This window comes from Numenius arquata, chromosome 2 (genome assembly GCF_964106895.1).
Source record: "Numenius arquata chromosome 2, bNumArq3.hap1.1, whole genome shotgun sequence".
Classification (NCBI taxonomy): Eukaryota; Metazoa; Chordata; class Aves; order Charadriiformes; family Scolopacidae; genus Numenius; species Numenius arquata.
In genome coordinates, this window is record NC_133577.1 from 6,477,490 (window position 1) to 6,493,629 (window position 16,140).

At 43.5% G+C, this 16,140-nt stretch overlaps 1 protein-coding gene across 1 annotated transcript in view; it reads left to right on the forward strand.

Annotated features, from left to right (window-relative positions):
- The window catches only part of HECA (hdc homolog, cell cycle regulator), a 29,051-nt gene extending 13,532 nt beyond the window's left edge, over positions 1-15,519 (forward strand). The window contains exons 2-4 of the mRNA XM_074168581.1: positions 4,357-5,397; positions 8,520-8,674; positions 11,150-15,519. Coding sequence (XP_074024682.1) covers positions 4,357-5,397; positions 8,520-8,674; positions 11,150-11,314 — 1,361 coding nt within the window. The 3' untranslated portion in view covers positions 11,315-15,519. The remainder of the gene's footprint in view (positions 1-4,356; positions 5,398-8,519; positions 8,675-11,149) is intronic.
- The last annotated feature ends 621 nt before the right edge of the window (positions 15,520-16,140 follow it).

Consider the following 16,140-nt stretch of genomic DNA (forward strand, 5'->3'; position numbering starts at 1 on the left):
GGGATACTACGTTAAGTGGTAGAAAGTTCTACTGAGACACCTTTCATTAGCCATGCTGGGCTCTTCAGTTTCTGTTGTGGAAATACTGCAGTGGTTTTATCAAGGCCTTCTCCAAACCAGAAGACTCTGTCATAACAAACCTGTATTGGTGGAAGCAGGTTTTTTGACTGGCATGGCATTACCCTTGCTGTGGAGCATGGCAGCCTGGCAGAGAGAGCTGTTGGCTTTCTTGAGTATTTCCTATGCCACTACAGTGACAGTAGTGAAGAGTCAGGTGAGTCCCCAGAAGAGGTGAGCAGGGCCCAGCTTCTCCTCTTAGCAGTGATGTTTTCCAAAGCCACCTCAGTGCCACCGTTTAACAATTCAGTAGAATCCTTTGCGTGGGGGAAAGCTCTTGGTCATTCCGTTCTTCCAGCTGCTCTAGACCTGCTTTTGCTATGGTGATTGTGTGAGCAGCCAATTCACACTTAGTAGATAGAACATCAGATGAGGGAACATCTGAAAACTTTGTAGTCTTCTAGTTAACTTAAATGTTGAAAAGATGCCGCTATCCAAAACTCAAAGCTTTTTCTTGCTCTTGGTTATGCTGTGTGGGAGGTTCCTCAGGGAATGTGGCATCTGTAATTTCATGAGGATAAGCTGGAGAAGATCTCATTCCATGGTCCTTCCATTGACCAACCAGGGAAAAGGGGAAGAATCTGTTGGAAGTCACCTTTACAATAGCCTGTAGACACTCAGTACATGATCATAATCAAATAATTGTGGACACATTCTGTGGAATACCTGGGCTGTGGTGGTTTTCTTCTGTATTTTGGCTGCTCATTTGATTAATTTCATTTTTTGCCTACATAATGAAGAAGGTATAAACTTCTCAGGGGGCTGGAGATCATACGTTTTTGCATCCCAAACCAAAAACATGTTCAAAGGCTAATCAAGGAAACACTTTACTTTTTTTAGTCCGTTAACTACGCCAGTATGGATGAACAAGTGTAAAGTCTTTATTCTAAAGTGGAGATCTCTAGACTTGCCTGTATAGTAGCTTTCTCGGCTGCCAGCTATAATTATACCTGCGACTGTTAGAACATTTACACTCCCAAACACAGGGGGAGCATAAGTGGATTTTGGGCATGTTCTTCCTTCCTGCCTCCTGGCAGTGGTGGAAAGGAATATGTACCAAAATAGATGAATACAGGAAATGCATACGCGAGGACTGTTCGTATTGGTACCTCTTCTATCTCGCTGCACATCTGACTTCTGATGATTTGCCTTTGCTGGTTTCAGTTTGACTGGCTTCTCTGAGATATATTGCATGAGGATGCTGTAATTGCAGGCTATTCTTTCGGACCCTAAATAGGATGAAAGAATGACTGACAATGAAGAAGAACTTTGCAGAGACGCTTGGTGTGACATGGTGTGACTTGAAGCGAAGCCTGGGAGAAATGGGTGGGAGAACTCTCCGAACTGGTGAACTGACAGATTTTGTTTCAGAGCAGATAAGTTATCATTCACTTTTGCTCCTGGCCAGCGATGTTATACTCAATAATACACAGTAAAAAACGTGGAGAAAAATTAGTCACTGGTAACCAATAAAATTCATGGTTCTCAAAGACATCTGAAAACCTGGATGTTCATAGTGGGCTTTTCAGAGACCTGAGACAACTAGTAAGAAAATAGGTGTCACGTGGATAGAGGGAAGTTGCAGAGAGTCCTTAGGGAAAGCCTCTTATCTCTGTTTTTTCCAATTTGGTAATTTGTTTTTAATGACTGAACAAGTTCATATTTTGAAACAAAATAGGCATTTTTTTTTTTTTGCTTTGAGAGAATGTTCTGGGGAATGTGCTTTGCTTGCTGTTTATAGGCCAGTCCCTGAAGGAAAGGTATTGCAGAAAATTCTCCTTGCAACTGTGCCGCTTCTGGCATTAGAAACGGAGGCAGAGAAATGAAGTGAAGGATGTGGCAGCTTCCAGGGAACGGCTCGGGAAAATTTTCTCGTGCTCTTTGTGCCCATCTCTTCTGGGAAAACAGTTCTTAAGAGCTACCCTAATCTTGAATTTCCTGAAGGTAACCTTGAAGGCTTTGTTTGTTCGCTTGTTTATAGCCTTTTAACAAAAACTCGTTGGGATGGGGCAAAACCACCAGCATGGCAGAGGTCTGTTGTCGTAAAGCATCCGGTTTGTGTGTTGGTGCCGTAGGACAGATGATGGTGGGTAGTGTGTCTGTTACTTGAGAGCGTGAGTAAAAGCAAACGAAGCAGCGTAAAACCTATCATCCCACTGCAAATTATATTGTATTATTTGTGCTAGCAGTGACAAGAACGGGATTAAAAGCAATGCAACCGAGTGGTGGGTTTTTTTCCCTGCTTATCAGATAGAAATTTTAAGCCCTAAGGGAAAAAAAAAAACCCAAACCTGGATCACGGCAGCCTCTCTCCACAAGGATCGATGTACTTCTTTTGCAAGTCCTGGAGCTCTGGCTGAGACTGGGGAACTGCAGGGAGCCATGAGCCAGCAATGTGCCCTTGTGGCCAAGAAGGCCAATGGCATCCGGTATCAGGGTGTATCGGGAAGAGTGTGACCAGCAGGTTGAGGGAGGTCATCCTCCCCCTCTGCTCTGCCCTGGTGAGGCCCCATCTGGCGTATTGTGTCCAGTTCTGGGCTCCCCAGTTCAAGAAGGACAGGGAACTGCTGGAGAGGGTACAGCAGAGGACCACAAAGATGATGAGGGGACTAGAACATCTCTCTGATGAGGAAAGGCTGAGGGACTTGGGTCTTTTTAGTCTGGAGAAGAGAAGACTGAGGGGGGATCTGATCAATGCCTATAAATACTTAAAGGGTGGGTGTCAGGAGGATGGGGCCAGTCTTTTTTCAGTGGTGCCCAGGGACAGGACAAGAGGAAATGGGCACAAACTTGTACATAAAAAGTTCCATCTCAACATGAGGAGGAACTTCTTCCCTTTGAGGGTGGCAGAGCCCTGGAAGAGGCTGCCCAGAGAGGTGGTGGAGTCTCCTTCTCTGGAGACATTCAAAACCCGCCTGGACACGTTCCTGTGCCACCTGCTCTGGGTGACCCTGCTTTGGCAGGGGAGTTGGACTAGATGATCTCCAGAGGTCCCTTCCAACCGATATCATTCTGTGATTCTGTTTGCTGTGTGTCGGATGGGGGGAGACAGCACTTGACCGTGGAAAACCCTGAAGGAGCCTGGTAGTATTTGAATGCAGCGACACAGAGGTTAAGAGGCAGCCTGCCAGCCCTGCTGGAGCAGTGCTTTTTGGTGAAGTAGAGGAAGCAGGAAGTCAGAAATACAGAGGAGAAATATTTGTAATACTTGAGTAAGCATCTCAAAACTTCATAATTAGAAACTCTTAACATCCAATAGAAACTCCCAAGTGAAAATTTCCTGTCCTTTCTGTGCCTCCCAGCTGCAACTGAGCAGCCAGAAACGGGAGTTGTGTGTAGTCCCTGGTACCTTGGTGAGGGAGGGGAAGATGTCAGTGGTCCATAAATGCAGAACGTTTTTTGTAGAGCATTTTTGTGTAGAAGCTGACACTGTTGCAGGGAGAGAATTCAAATAAATTTTTCTTTGCTCAAGGATATAGCAAAGGCTGCTACTTTGCTGATAAAAAAAAAAACACAACGCACAAACATGTGGCATTTGGTTTTCTTAACCTGTCTGTCTTGCAGAACTGTTTGGTTTGTGAAATTTAGCTATCCAGGAGGTCAGTGATGGTGGTGTAGTCTATATTTGCCTGAGTGATGTAATGAAGACCATCTTTTTTTGTACCAGGAACATAAGCTGTTTGTCTTGCTTTTCAAAGTCCTCTGCTTCCTCCTTCTCTCCCGTGCTGTTGTCTCTTGCTCACTCCCAAAGAAAAGATCAATCCCTGCCTCTCCCTGTGATTGCAGAGCCAGGCTGTATTGCCTACTTGTTTTTCAAACAAACATCTCTGTGTGTTCTCCCCATGTTGCCTCTCAGGCTTCAAAGCAACCCTCCAGAAACATCCACAAAGCTTTCTCCTGGCTTCTTAAGGCCTTGCAACCGTATGCACAGACCCTTGAGGAGGGCTAATGCTTCTGAGGTGCTTTGGCTTTGAATATTAAACAAACTGCAATGTCATTTTGTTTCTTTATTCCCTCGTTTCCGTATCTCCTTTCACGTACTTAACTTTTTCTTTTTTTTTTTTTTTTTTTTTGGCAAAGACTGCTTTTTGCCCTGACCCAGGGCTGGTGCTCGTGGGCCCTTCGATAATACAGATCAGGAGGAAGAGCTCGCGTGCGTATTTGGCACCACGGTGTTTAAAGAAGTATTGCAATTAGCGGCCCATTAAGTTATTGATGTATCTGTTTTATCTCCCACAGAAGCCCCTTGTGCTACTCCACTGATCTGTAGCTTTGGAAGGCCGGTGGACCTGGAGAAGGATGACTACCAGAAGGTCATATGCAACAACGAGCATTGTCCCTACAGCACTTGGATGCACCTCCAGTGCTTCTACGAGTGGGAAAGCAGCATTCTCGTCCAGTTCAATTGCATCGGCAGGGCCAGGAGCTGGAACGAAAAGCAGTGTCGCCAAAACATGTGGACAAAGAAGGGATACGACCTGGCTTTTCGCTTCTGCTCCTGTCGGTGTGGGCAGGGTCATTTAAAGAAGGACACCGACTGGTACCAGGTGAAGCGAATGCAGGATGACAAGAAGAAAAAATCAGTGTTGGAGAAGAGCACGGGAAGGTCGATGGCGGAGTCAGCAGAGGAGGCCAAAAAGGGCAGGCCGGCCAACAAGCCGCAGAAAGGCTTGAGTAATGACCTCCAGCGAAGGCACTCGATGGACAGGCAGAACTCCCAGGAGAAGGGCGTCATGGGTGGCAGCTACGGCGTCCGTTCGCCTTGTGTCTCTCCCGGCCAGTCCCCACCCACCGGCTACTCTATTCTTGCCCCCACGCATTTCAGCGGCCCTCGTTCCTCGCGATACTTAGGGGAGTTTCTGAAGAACGCCATTCACCTGGAGCCCCATAAGAAGAACATGGCCGGTGGGGGCATGTTCAGGAACGCGCACTTTGATTACGGGGCGGCTGGCTTGCAGGCACATAGATCAGGACACTTCGATGCCCCCGTGCAGTTTTTGCGAAGGCTCGATCTGTCTGAGCTGCTTACCCACATCCCCAGGCATAAGTTGAATACTTTCCACGTGCGGATGGAAGACGATGCCCAGGTGGGCCAAGGGGAGGACCTGCGGAAGTTCATCCTTGCTGCTCTTAGTGCCAGCCACAGGAACGTTGTAAACTGTGCACTGTGCCACAGGGCCCTGCCAGTGTTTGAACAGTTTCCCCTGGTGGACGGGACCCTGTTCCTTAGCCCATCGAGACACGATGAGATTGAATATGATGTGCCCTGTCACCTTCAAGGTACAGGTTGTCTGTCGGTCATGCTAGGTTTCATTAAATGACGGAACTGCCTTCTGTGCCCTGTTTCCCCCCCCATTATAGATTTTCATCCCAGTTCTGCATTTTTAAGCAGTTCTGCAAAGCTTGAAGTCGCGTCCAAATTAATCACGCGGATCAGATTGAAGCCCTTAGAAGGAATTACAAAAAGCAAGTGCCGTGTAGAAAGATCCATGCCTTGTCTTTGGGCTTACAACTAAGAGATTTCTCATCCGGTTTCTAGGTACACCGTGGGAAGGTTTCCCAGCCAATCTGTTTTGCAGCGTGTGCATGCTGATTTATCTGTTGTGAGCTTTACTCTGAGATACACGTCAACCTCTTAAACAACCTTTTGAATTTAAGCATGCTGTGCTGCAGCATAGGGGAAAGTTGTGTTTGTACCACCAGTGAGATGAGAAGCCTCTCATCTGCTTTCAGAGTAGAGAATATCTGGTTTGTTTTATAGCAAACTATTTTTTTTTATATGGAAAACTATTTTTGTTATATATATCCAGTCTGGCCTATGTTAACACCAGCCTGGAGAAGTTGGACGTAGTAAAAGTAAACTTTTAATGGTGGGTTGAAGCAGCGATGGTGTACCGAGGGTTTTAGATTTATTTCCAAATTCCCGGCTGTTTGGGCTGCATCCTGATCATGTCCCGGCTCCGATCTGAGCTGAGACCAAGGCATGTATTACTTTTTTCCTAGAGAAACAAATGGATGTGGGCTAGGATGAGCTTCAGCTCTTCCTGGAGGCTGTGCCCCAAAACACGCCTGTCCCGCAGCCTGCGGGCAGCCAGCACGGCCAAAATAAGTGAGAGAAAGTTTGGTGTTCAAAAACGTAGAATTATGTGTTGAAAAGTGTGTTGAGAAGGCATTAACGAGAGGTATTTTAACATTTAAGTTTCTCTCCTTTCAATAAAACTTGTTATATCCCATGCATGGTCATAATACGTGTTATGTAACATTCCTCTGATCAACGAACTTTCTATTTTTTTTTTATTATTTTTGCTTTCCTTAAATCACTGCGCGCTAAGTCACTAAACTGTATTCACGCTAACGTTATCGTTTATGTCTTGCCTAATGTACTCTAAGGAGAAAAAGCAATAGGCAAATATACAAGCTGCAAAAGCCCCAGGGTAAACAGACTATACCTGTGCGAGATAACAACGCTTGTTTGCTTTGGTGGGGAGGCACACACGATGTGCTTGTGGTTTTACCAGTACTAAGAGCTGGCTTAGTAAAAGTGAAACTCATCGCTTGTTAACATCTGCCGCTAAGAATGAAACTTTGCGAATTTTTATAATTTTTTTTTTTTTTTTTTTTAATTGATTGCTCCTTACCTGTTGGACGATACATCTGAAAAACTTGCTCAGACAAGATGCCGTGAATAATTAGTTGTTAACATTTTTACCTCTTTGTCTTGGATAAAATGGTTTATTGTCAGAAGTGGTCTTCGAAATGGATTAAGTTTGGAAGGTGCTGTTCCAGGGTGTTATTTCCTCTTCAGTACAGAAAGTCAGTTTTTTCATTTCAGGCATGTTTAAAATATAAGGCACCTCATTTCCTATATAACAAGGATCCTGAAAATTAAGTGGTGGGGGAATGCAGTATTTTAATGTGCGGGAACAGTGCAGAATTTCATGTGGGGAAAATTGTTTTACCTTCCTGCACGACACAAAACTTCTGTGCGTGGAATTATTTGAGCGTCTCCGGTCTTGAGCGTTCACTTTAGGAATAGCGTTTATTATGTTTGCACTTTAGTCTCATCACATCACGTTTTCTAGAGCTGAACACGCCAATGTGGAATAGCTCAATTTTGACCAGCTCATACTAGCAAGTTTATTTTGTATGTTTTTTTTAAGAAGAGTCTGATTTTTTTCTTCTTGTTTTTCTAAAATAGTTGGCTTAAAAACCAAAATAAGTTAAAACCCAAACCATTAATTTTGAATGTGTCTGATATGGACGGATCGTAAATTGCTAATATTTTATTCCCATTTATCTTGAAGACGTACAGATGTGTGCGTTCGTTAAATTACAGGTTGTGATGTGTTCAGTACTTTGATGCTAAAGAGCACAAATTGCCATCCAAAATAAACACATATCATGCAGTCCTGTTTTGCAGCTGATCTGTAACTGCACTACATCTGAGCTTTGTCTTGTATAGCAGTGTAAAATATGGTATATTACAGAATTAGTAGCCTGGGTCAGCCCACTTCTGATAGCCAACTATTAAACTACAAATCAATTCAATTGCTACGAATCGGGCATAATCGAGATGCCAAATCTTCGTTATTTGTGTAGGGCTTTTTGTTTTGTGCGAGATTTGCATCTTGGGTTTTGCATCGGTGACTTTAGTCACTTTTATGCAGAGGAAATATTTCATTTTCAAGTCTGAGCCACTTGATTTTTATGGGAGTCAATATTTTTGAAAGTCATTGTGCATACAGAGGTCATAATAGAGCTCAATAGATTTGTAGTTCTGAGTGGCACGTTAAAGTCTGTGCATGTGTAATATATAATGTTTTAAAACATACTTACTGTTAATGAACTGTCAGGAAAAAGTACATGAAAGAAAATGGCTCTTCTGGCTGTCGCTTTTTTCCATGAGGAATATTAGGTCCTTAGTTCCCTCTTTGCTGGAAGATTTTGGCAAGTTGTTAAATGGATCTGTACCCAGCTTGTTAATAAGCTTCAACACTTCTCCGCTGCTTCTGTCAGGTGGGGATGAAGCTGGGGCACAATCCTGGTTTTGGAAACACTGCGGCTGATCATATGGCTTAGCCTGGCATCTGTTCATGGAGCTTCAGCAACTCCTTTCATAAAATGTTTTGCTAAGGTCTACCAGCAAACGGAGGAAGGGAGGGTGGGCAGGGCGATGACTAATGCCTGAATTTTGCATCCATGGAAAACAGCATCAGTCAGGCCCTATGTATTTCCTATAGAGAAACAGTTCTTACTTTATCATTCACCCTTTTTTGGAAAAAAAAAAAAAAAAAAGAAAAGATGTGATTTGTGTCACGACGGGGCAAGATAACACATTGTAGGAAATGTCTGTTTCAATCTTCTGTTCTAGTCTCCTTAAGAAGTGTCTCTCCTGTCCACAGGAAGGCTTATGCACCTCTATGCTGTTTGCGTAGACTGCTTAGAAGGGGTTCACAAAATTATCTGCATTAAGTGCAAGTCCCGATGGGATGGAAGCTGGCATCAGCTGGGAACTATGTATACCTACGATATTCTGGCAGCATCTCCCTGTTGTCAGGTTAGTACCGTGTGTAAATAAGGCTCATAAGGGGAAATTCCAACTGGTGATAAATAAAGCCGAGGTTTGTGTATCTCTTCTCCCTTCCCTTCTTCCATCCTTCTTTTCCAGCCTGTACCTGGGAGTGAAATACGAGAAAGCTGACTGAGTCCATGCCCTTTTGTCTTAACTTATGAGGCACAGCAACCTATAGCTAGACAGAAGCCAATGCTGTGGTCAGTGGTCAATACTTATGCTTTCACATAAAGCCCCTTTAAGTGTATCCACAATTAAATCGGGTGCTTGGGGTGATCCCTAGCAGTTATCTTTAGCATCAGGTATAATTCCAGTAGTACTTTAATAACAATCGTGTTTTATCATAAGATAATTGTAGCAAAAAAGCCAGGGGAACGCAAAGGTCTAAAGAATCTTTCTGCTTGGAGATTGCCCAGCTCTCCTTCATCGTTGCTGCCGCTGACCCTGGGGATGGTACCCCACCACGGCCTGAGGCGGCTTCGTTTTCATTACACGCTCACCTCGTCCATACCCTGGGTGAGAAAGAGCCAAAGCTTGGGGTTACGGAATTGTCCCTGGGAGGGACAGAGCACTTTTGTTGCGCAGGTCAGGGTAGACAGCCACGGAGAGAGCATTTGTCTGGGTTAACATACGTGCTTAACAGCAATCTAAAACCCGGGTTTGTCAATACACAAAATGCCATTTTTATTTTAAATTTAACGTATTTACCTAAATATGTTGCTCAAAAGACAAGCGGTGTTGCTCCTACTGCTTAAAATGACGTTGGTAACAATCATAACTGAGGACAGAGAAATTGCCTCCGAATGTGTAGTGCCTCTTGAGATTGTAACTTCTTTAAAAAATAAGGACTTTTAAAGATAAAACACCCATGCTGAGTTGCTAGTTCTGTAAAAGCCAGCACATTTAAATCTGAATTGCTTCTGTTGAATGTGCAAGACAAGAACTAAGGTCTCATTATACGAGAGCCTTAATTATATGATTAATGGACAGTGTGACAGTACATGGTAAGTAATAGAACTGACTATGAAATCATTAGCTGCAGAGACTGTGATTGCCAGATAATACGCGTTATTGTTTCACCCTGATTGTTACAGATGATTCTGTGCATAGGGAGGAATGACATTTAAATACGGTATATAATTTTATCTCCGAATTGCCTTGCTAATTTCTATTTTGAATAATTTCATACCTTATTTGAAAACATTTAATTGTACATGACAAACGTGCATGTAGGATGATGAATTGCAGCCGCTGCCCGGTTACTGATAGCTGATGTGCTGGACAGGAGCGAGGGGGAAAACAACACCTGGGTTAAGAAAATCATACAGATCCATGCCCTGCTAGATTCTATTTCTTAGAATTTCTGCTTTTCAAGCAGAGCAGATGGCTGTGGAGCTGGTGGTTTGTTTCTTTTTGAGTCCTGTCTCAACACTAACAGTACTTTAATAGTTTCTTCCTCTCATGCCAGGAAAATTCCTTAAATTTAAGGAATTTCATTTAAATTTAAGGAATTTAATGCTCGTTTTCCACCTTTAGGCCAAAACTCCTTCACGGTCTCAAATCCCTCCTGCTTCTCTGGAGCGTTTCAAATCAGCTGCTGAGCTTTCACACCGCCTGTTGCGTTCTTTACATCAAATGGGCTGGGTTTCTCAGCCAGGTCTCTTCTGAAGACTCACTTTTCTTTTTTTTTTTTTTTTTTTTTTTTTTTTTTGTTACAGTGGAACATTAATAGCTCTGTCTGTCCTCACCCTTGACCTTTAATTATTTCTCACATCCACCCCGTTAATGTTGGTCCTGTCTCCGTTAGATTTGGTAGAACGGTTTGCGCGCTTGAAGTGATGTTTGGTTTCTATAACCTGATATGTATTATAAATGTTTAAATAGATCCCTAAAGTGATACAATACCGTGCCGTGCTGATAAAGTAGATCGAGTTATACATTTGTTAAACCAAAAGATTAAAAATGCTGATCTCTTTCATAGGCTGATCGCGTTCAAACATCAACCTAAGCGGTTGATTTGCATGGCACAAATGTAAAATTTCTCTCTTGGCTTCAGGGATTCATTTATGATTTATTGAGGCAGCACTTCTTGTGCTGGGGATTGAGGAATTGGTTCAGAGATTAATCAACACAAAACAATTGTGTGGGCGTATACACTTTGAAATTCTCTGCCTCTCGTCAGTCAGAGTGGGAGGTCGCCGACTCTCCAGAATTTGGTGGTGGTATTTCATGTGAAAAACATTGCGTATGCCTGTGAGGTATCAGTCTGGGTAAGGGATGTCCTTACCAGTATATCCCATTACTGCCAGTTTCCTGACTTGCCACCCCTCCCGCCGGGGAGGGCAGTGCAGGGGGCTGGGTGTGATGCTCTCTTTTTCAGAGGCAAGGAGTGGAGGTGAATCTGGTTATTTCAAAAGGGCTTTTTTTTTTTTTTTTTCCTGTTTCTGTGTTTTTTTACAGGCTCGACTGAACTGTAAGCACTGTGGGAAGCCAGTAATAGATGTACGGATTGGCATGCAGTATTTCTCTGAATACAGCAACGTCCAGCAGTGTCCTCACTGTGGAAACCTAGACTACCACTTCGTGAAGCCATTTTCTTCATTTAAAGTTTTGGAGGCTTATTGACGAAAGCTTTGCTTTAGTAATAGCTATTTTATGGGTATTTCAACTTTATTACATATCTTTTTATAGGATTCATTCTGTGATGAAATTTAATTTCTTTTCTAACTGAAAGAGCAGCTTCTTTGTCTGTGTACATATTAATATGTATATATATATATGTTGTTAAAACCAGAATCCTCCTGACAAGATCTCTGTGAAGGTTGGAGGCAAGCCAATTTAATGGCCTTTGAATATATCCCGAGTGTGGGGTAAAGTTCAGCTAAAAATGATTTGGTTTTATTTTTTTTTGTATAATTGTAATACAGTTTATAGGAAGGGAGTGGGGAGACGTACAGGACAGAGAAATATGTCCGGTTGGAAAGTGGGTCATTGTGTAGGCTTGTTGTCCCTCCGGCTTGGTGGAAATGGGAAATCCTTGGAAAGAAACCATCCCGCTGAATTACTGTTGAATTCATTTGGCCTTTCGCATCGGTTCCCACGGGCGCAGGAGCTGGCCCCGTGCTGCCAGTCGCCCCAGCAGGTTTCCTTCAGATTTCCCGAGACTGGGTAAACTAAGGTATCGTGACAAGTGAATGTAAATGTTTGCCAGAAAATGCAATCTTGAGAAGAATTGTTATAATTTATTTTTTTTTTTTTGGGCATAGCGTCTTCCTGCCGTGTGCGTTCGATGTGCGTTGCCCTCACTGACGGACCGTACGGCAATAGTGCTGCTTCCACCGGGGCTGCCGTGCCAGGTCATCGTACCAAAACAAGCCAGAGATCTTAAAATGCTTTATTTTAAAGGTGTTTCTTCACAGGCATTTTAGGGAAGGAACAGGCTGAGCGGAATGGGGATGTGTTTGTATGCGCCTGGTGTGACTGGTGTGGAAGGAGGACCGTGAAGGTGGGATCCAGAGCTGAGAGGTACTGAGTACGAAACGTAGCATCGCTTTTTAAAACAATTAATTGCTGCACCTTTGTCTTTCGAAATTGCATTAAGTCCAGGATCTAAAAACTCGGAGACTTTTTAAGAAAACAAACTTATTTACTTTCTACCTGCCTCTGTGCTGTACATAATAGACTATACATTAGGCAGTCAGTTTGTATGGGAGCTCTTGGCCCCGTAGACTCTGCAGTTTTTGTTTCTTGGTTCCCATTTTTCCCTTCCTTAAATAAAATGTTTAAAATAGGTCCTTAATCCCTTGCTCGGTTTCTCAAGCCAATTGAGATTTAGGGGAGGTTGTGGGGGTTTTTTTCGCTTTTCTCCATAGAGTATTTATGGAGTGTTTGTCCACTCAAGAGGTGTGGGTTATGTTTCTTTTTACGAGGTGGGATTATTTTTTGTTTCTTCTGAAGTTTTTTTGTCTTCCCAAATGAGAATCTTTTTAAAGAGTGTGTCTGTTGGAATCATGATATTGAGATTGGCCCTGGTACTCTGCCACCCTGGGAAAGAAAGCAAAAAAGTCAGAAGCCAAAAAAGCTTTTCTTATGCTGGACTGGGAATTACGCTTTCTGCGGAGTTAAGAAATTAATGTGCACATAAAACTCGAACTGAATATCCGTGTTTCTTTGTGCGTAAAAATGCCAAGTTCACAGTTTTATGTCCTGGCTGTCTTCACTGTGGAATTAGCTCCTTTTAGCATTAGCCACTCTTCGAGTAAGACTTGAGCTGTGCAGAAGGCTTCTATTGGCAGGGATGACTTACCGAGTGGTAATGTCCTTAGAAGCCGGCCAGCTCACCTTAATGGTTTTCACATCTGGGCCGTCCGTCTCGTGCAGCTACACCGGTGATCCGCTGCTGGTCTGAAGGCCATGGTAGCCTTCATCATTGGCACTCCCCTCCTCCTGTCCTCCCTCCTCTGCTTGGTTGTGGGTCTGGAGCACATCCTTGGGGTTTTGTGCAAGTTGTCCCCTGTTTGTCACAGTTTTGGGAAAACCTGTTTCCTTTTTAGATAGATTTATGGGAAAGAGCTTGGGAGACTTCTACAGCTGTCCTGGTGTGGCTACCACAAACTAAGTTACACCGAGACCAATTGCAGTGGGACCAGCACTGTAGCCGTTGCCCATAGGAGCAGGAGCTGGCCCAGGCACACCTGGGCTGGAAGAAGGTGTCTAGCAGATAAAACCTGGTTAGCTGTGCAATGTAGACTTCCCTTATGGAGAACATTCAAATTATTAATTAAATTAACTCCTCAGGAAGGATGAGCCCTTTAGCTTTGATGGTGCGTTGAGCAACCTGATGGAGTTAGGGTGGCTAACAAGGTTTGGGCTTGTGTTGCCTGGCAGAACCAGACCAGATAGACAACAGCTAGACTGTTCCAACAGCCCGAAACCACACAGCAAAGACAAAGCTCCTGTAATGAGAAGAATTAAAGGATACATGCGTAACTGCAGTGTTTGGTCTTGAGCGCTAGTCAGTCATGCCATAAATCTATAGGGTGTTAATTCCCACACAGGCTACGTGGTGTTGTGAACCCACATTTTCATGCACTCGGCAAGGGGAGGTGTCACTGTACAATGCACATGGTAGGGGAGAAGAGGGATCTGGAGCCCTTCTAAATTCTCGTTCATTTGCTTTCCTTATGTAGCTGAATTTATAATTCTATTCTTTAAGTACTTAGATGCCTCTCCAGACATGTATGTGTGACAATCGAGAACGAGTAGACGTGGAAAAAGGGAATTTGGCCAGGCTTAAAAAACACAAGCTTATGAAAGGTTGTACAGTATATTCAAGTCAAAACCAAGAACGCAGCAGAGAAAATGGGAAGGGGAAAACATATTTAAAGTATTAGCAGTGACAAGGAGTTACGTACACATCTATCCAAGAAAACAGTTTAGTTTTCCATCAGCTTTTCCTTTTTATTCTGGTGTTAAGCGAGTCTTATCTAATGCTTGAGGAAATGCCTATTTTCTTATAAAACACATCTCTCAACGGGAGGCGAGCAGCGCATGCAGCACTGTAAAGATGATCCTCGGCGGAAACCAGCTGAGCTACAGCAAGATTCCTCTGAACTTTCACTCCAAAGTAAATTGTCCCTAATTTGTGGAGAATGCTTTCCTTGCTTCTTGCCGGTACTGAAAACTGATCCCGGGTCACTGCAAAATGTAGTATTTTTTTTGTAACATGCATCAGATTCCAGTCAAGGGGTCAGGCCCACCCTTTGGCCGGGAGAGTTTCAGCTGGGCTTTACCTAAGTAGAAAGGCAGAGGTGACTTCTTTGGGACCTAATGGCTACTTAAGAGGTTAAACTAGACTGCAGTTGGTTTGCTGTCTGTCTTGATGTAGTCATGAGCTTTTAAATGTGTCAAAAGGGAAATAATTTCCCCAGCTAGGAGGCTGCTTGCTTTGCTTGTTTGGCTAAAGTTTACTCTTCGTTACCTTTCATTTTTCTGATGCTGCGTGTTCTTTTTAATCTGGCCTGTGGTCAGGTTAAATTGTGCCTGAAATACGTTTTGTAACGGAGAATACAGTCCTCTGGATTTGGAGGTTCATTCTACTCTTCTTAAGTGCACGATACTCCTCGTGATAGTGATAGGAGTTGCATGTGCAGATGCTTTTCTTTCCAGTAGCTAACTCCCTTTTCCATAGGAGAGGCTTGCATTTAGGTAGACTTCATGTTTTGGATGTGTGAAAATGAATTCATCCATCAGTAGGATGTTTAAAGGTAAATTTTGATAACCGTAACTAGCACAATGGGCATCTTTGACACGCTGATGTGTAATTTGGCATCAACCGAGGTGAACAGCTTGAAATTCTTGTTGTCTTAACGCTGCGGAGTCATTAAAACTACAGTGTTCTATAGCCAGCGCATAGACTATCCTATAGTCTATTTGCATTAACATCTCCGGTAGTCAGCAGTGTATTCGTAATGAATTTAGTTGGGAAAATAGGGAATATTCCTGCAAGGGAGGCATCTAACCCAATTTCTTTCTTTTTCCTTTGTTTCCCCCCCCCCCCCCCCCCATGTACTCTTCATTTTGCTGTACCAGGTAACCAAGGACAAACATGTTGTTGTAAGGCCACTGGTGAGAAAATCCTTCAAAAATATACTTGTCCATAAAGGTTTCTTGTTGAGACATTCTTGGATTGCACTTTTGCAGATGGAAGAATATGTACATAGCAAATGAATGTTGATGAAATGAAAATAATTGGTTATGATATCATTTGCGTGTGTTGTTAGAGAATATTTTGTTGTGACTTCTCTGTATTAAAAAGTAATAAATACCAGACAGCTAAGAGTGTGGGTTCTTCTTTCCCCCTTCTCCTCTCGACTGGTTTCTTCCACCTGCTCTTTCCAGAGAGACTTGCTCTGGTCACCTTAAAGGGCACAGTGAAAACAGGTTTTCAGTGTCCATTAAAATCAAGCTTTGATGTAGTCATTTTGAAGACTGCTATACTGAAAAAAGGGGGTGTGGGGTGTGACGTGTCCCCTTGCAAAACAGAAGTCCTGCTCGCTTTGTTGACATTGGAGATGCTCCTCCTGCAGCGTGGCCGTTTCGGGAACGCCCGGGTGCTGTGCCGGTGGGGATGAAGAGAGGATGGAGCGCTGAATCCTTCACTTCTGGTTGAGTCTGTTAATGGAAATATGCCCTCTGGTGCCTGAGAAATATCAGAAGGGCTTCTGTAGGGGAGGATGCGGTACGGCAGCACTAGGCAAAAAAGAGTTTCCCATGTTACCACTGAACACTTCATCCCTGAAACCCCGTTGCAGGGGAGGGAGCCTCATAACCCTTGCTTTCCTGCGTAAGGTTTTTGGCAGCCTGACTAATCTAATCATGCGTTTTAGCAGAGCTCGCTCCATATGCTTACAGCATGATTTCTCAGCCTTTTGCCTATTGCTAAGGAGAAC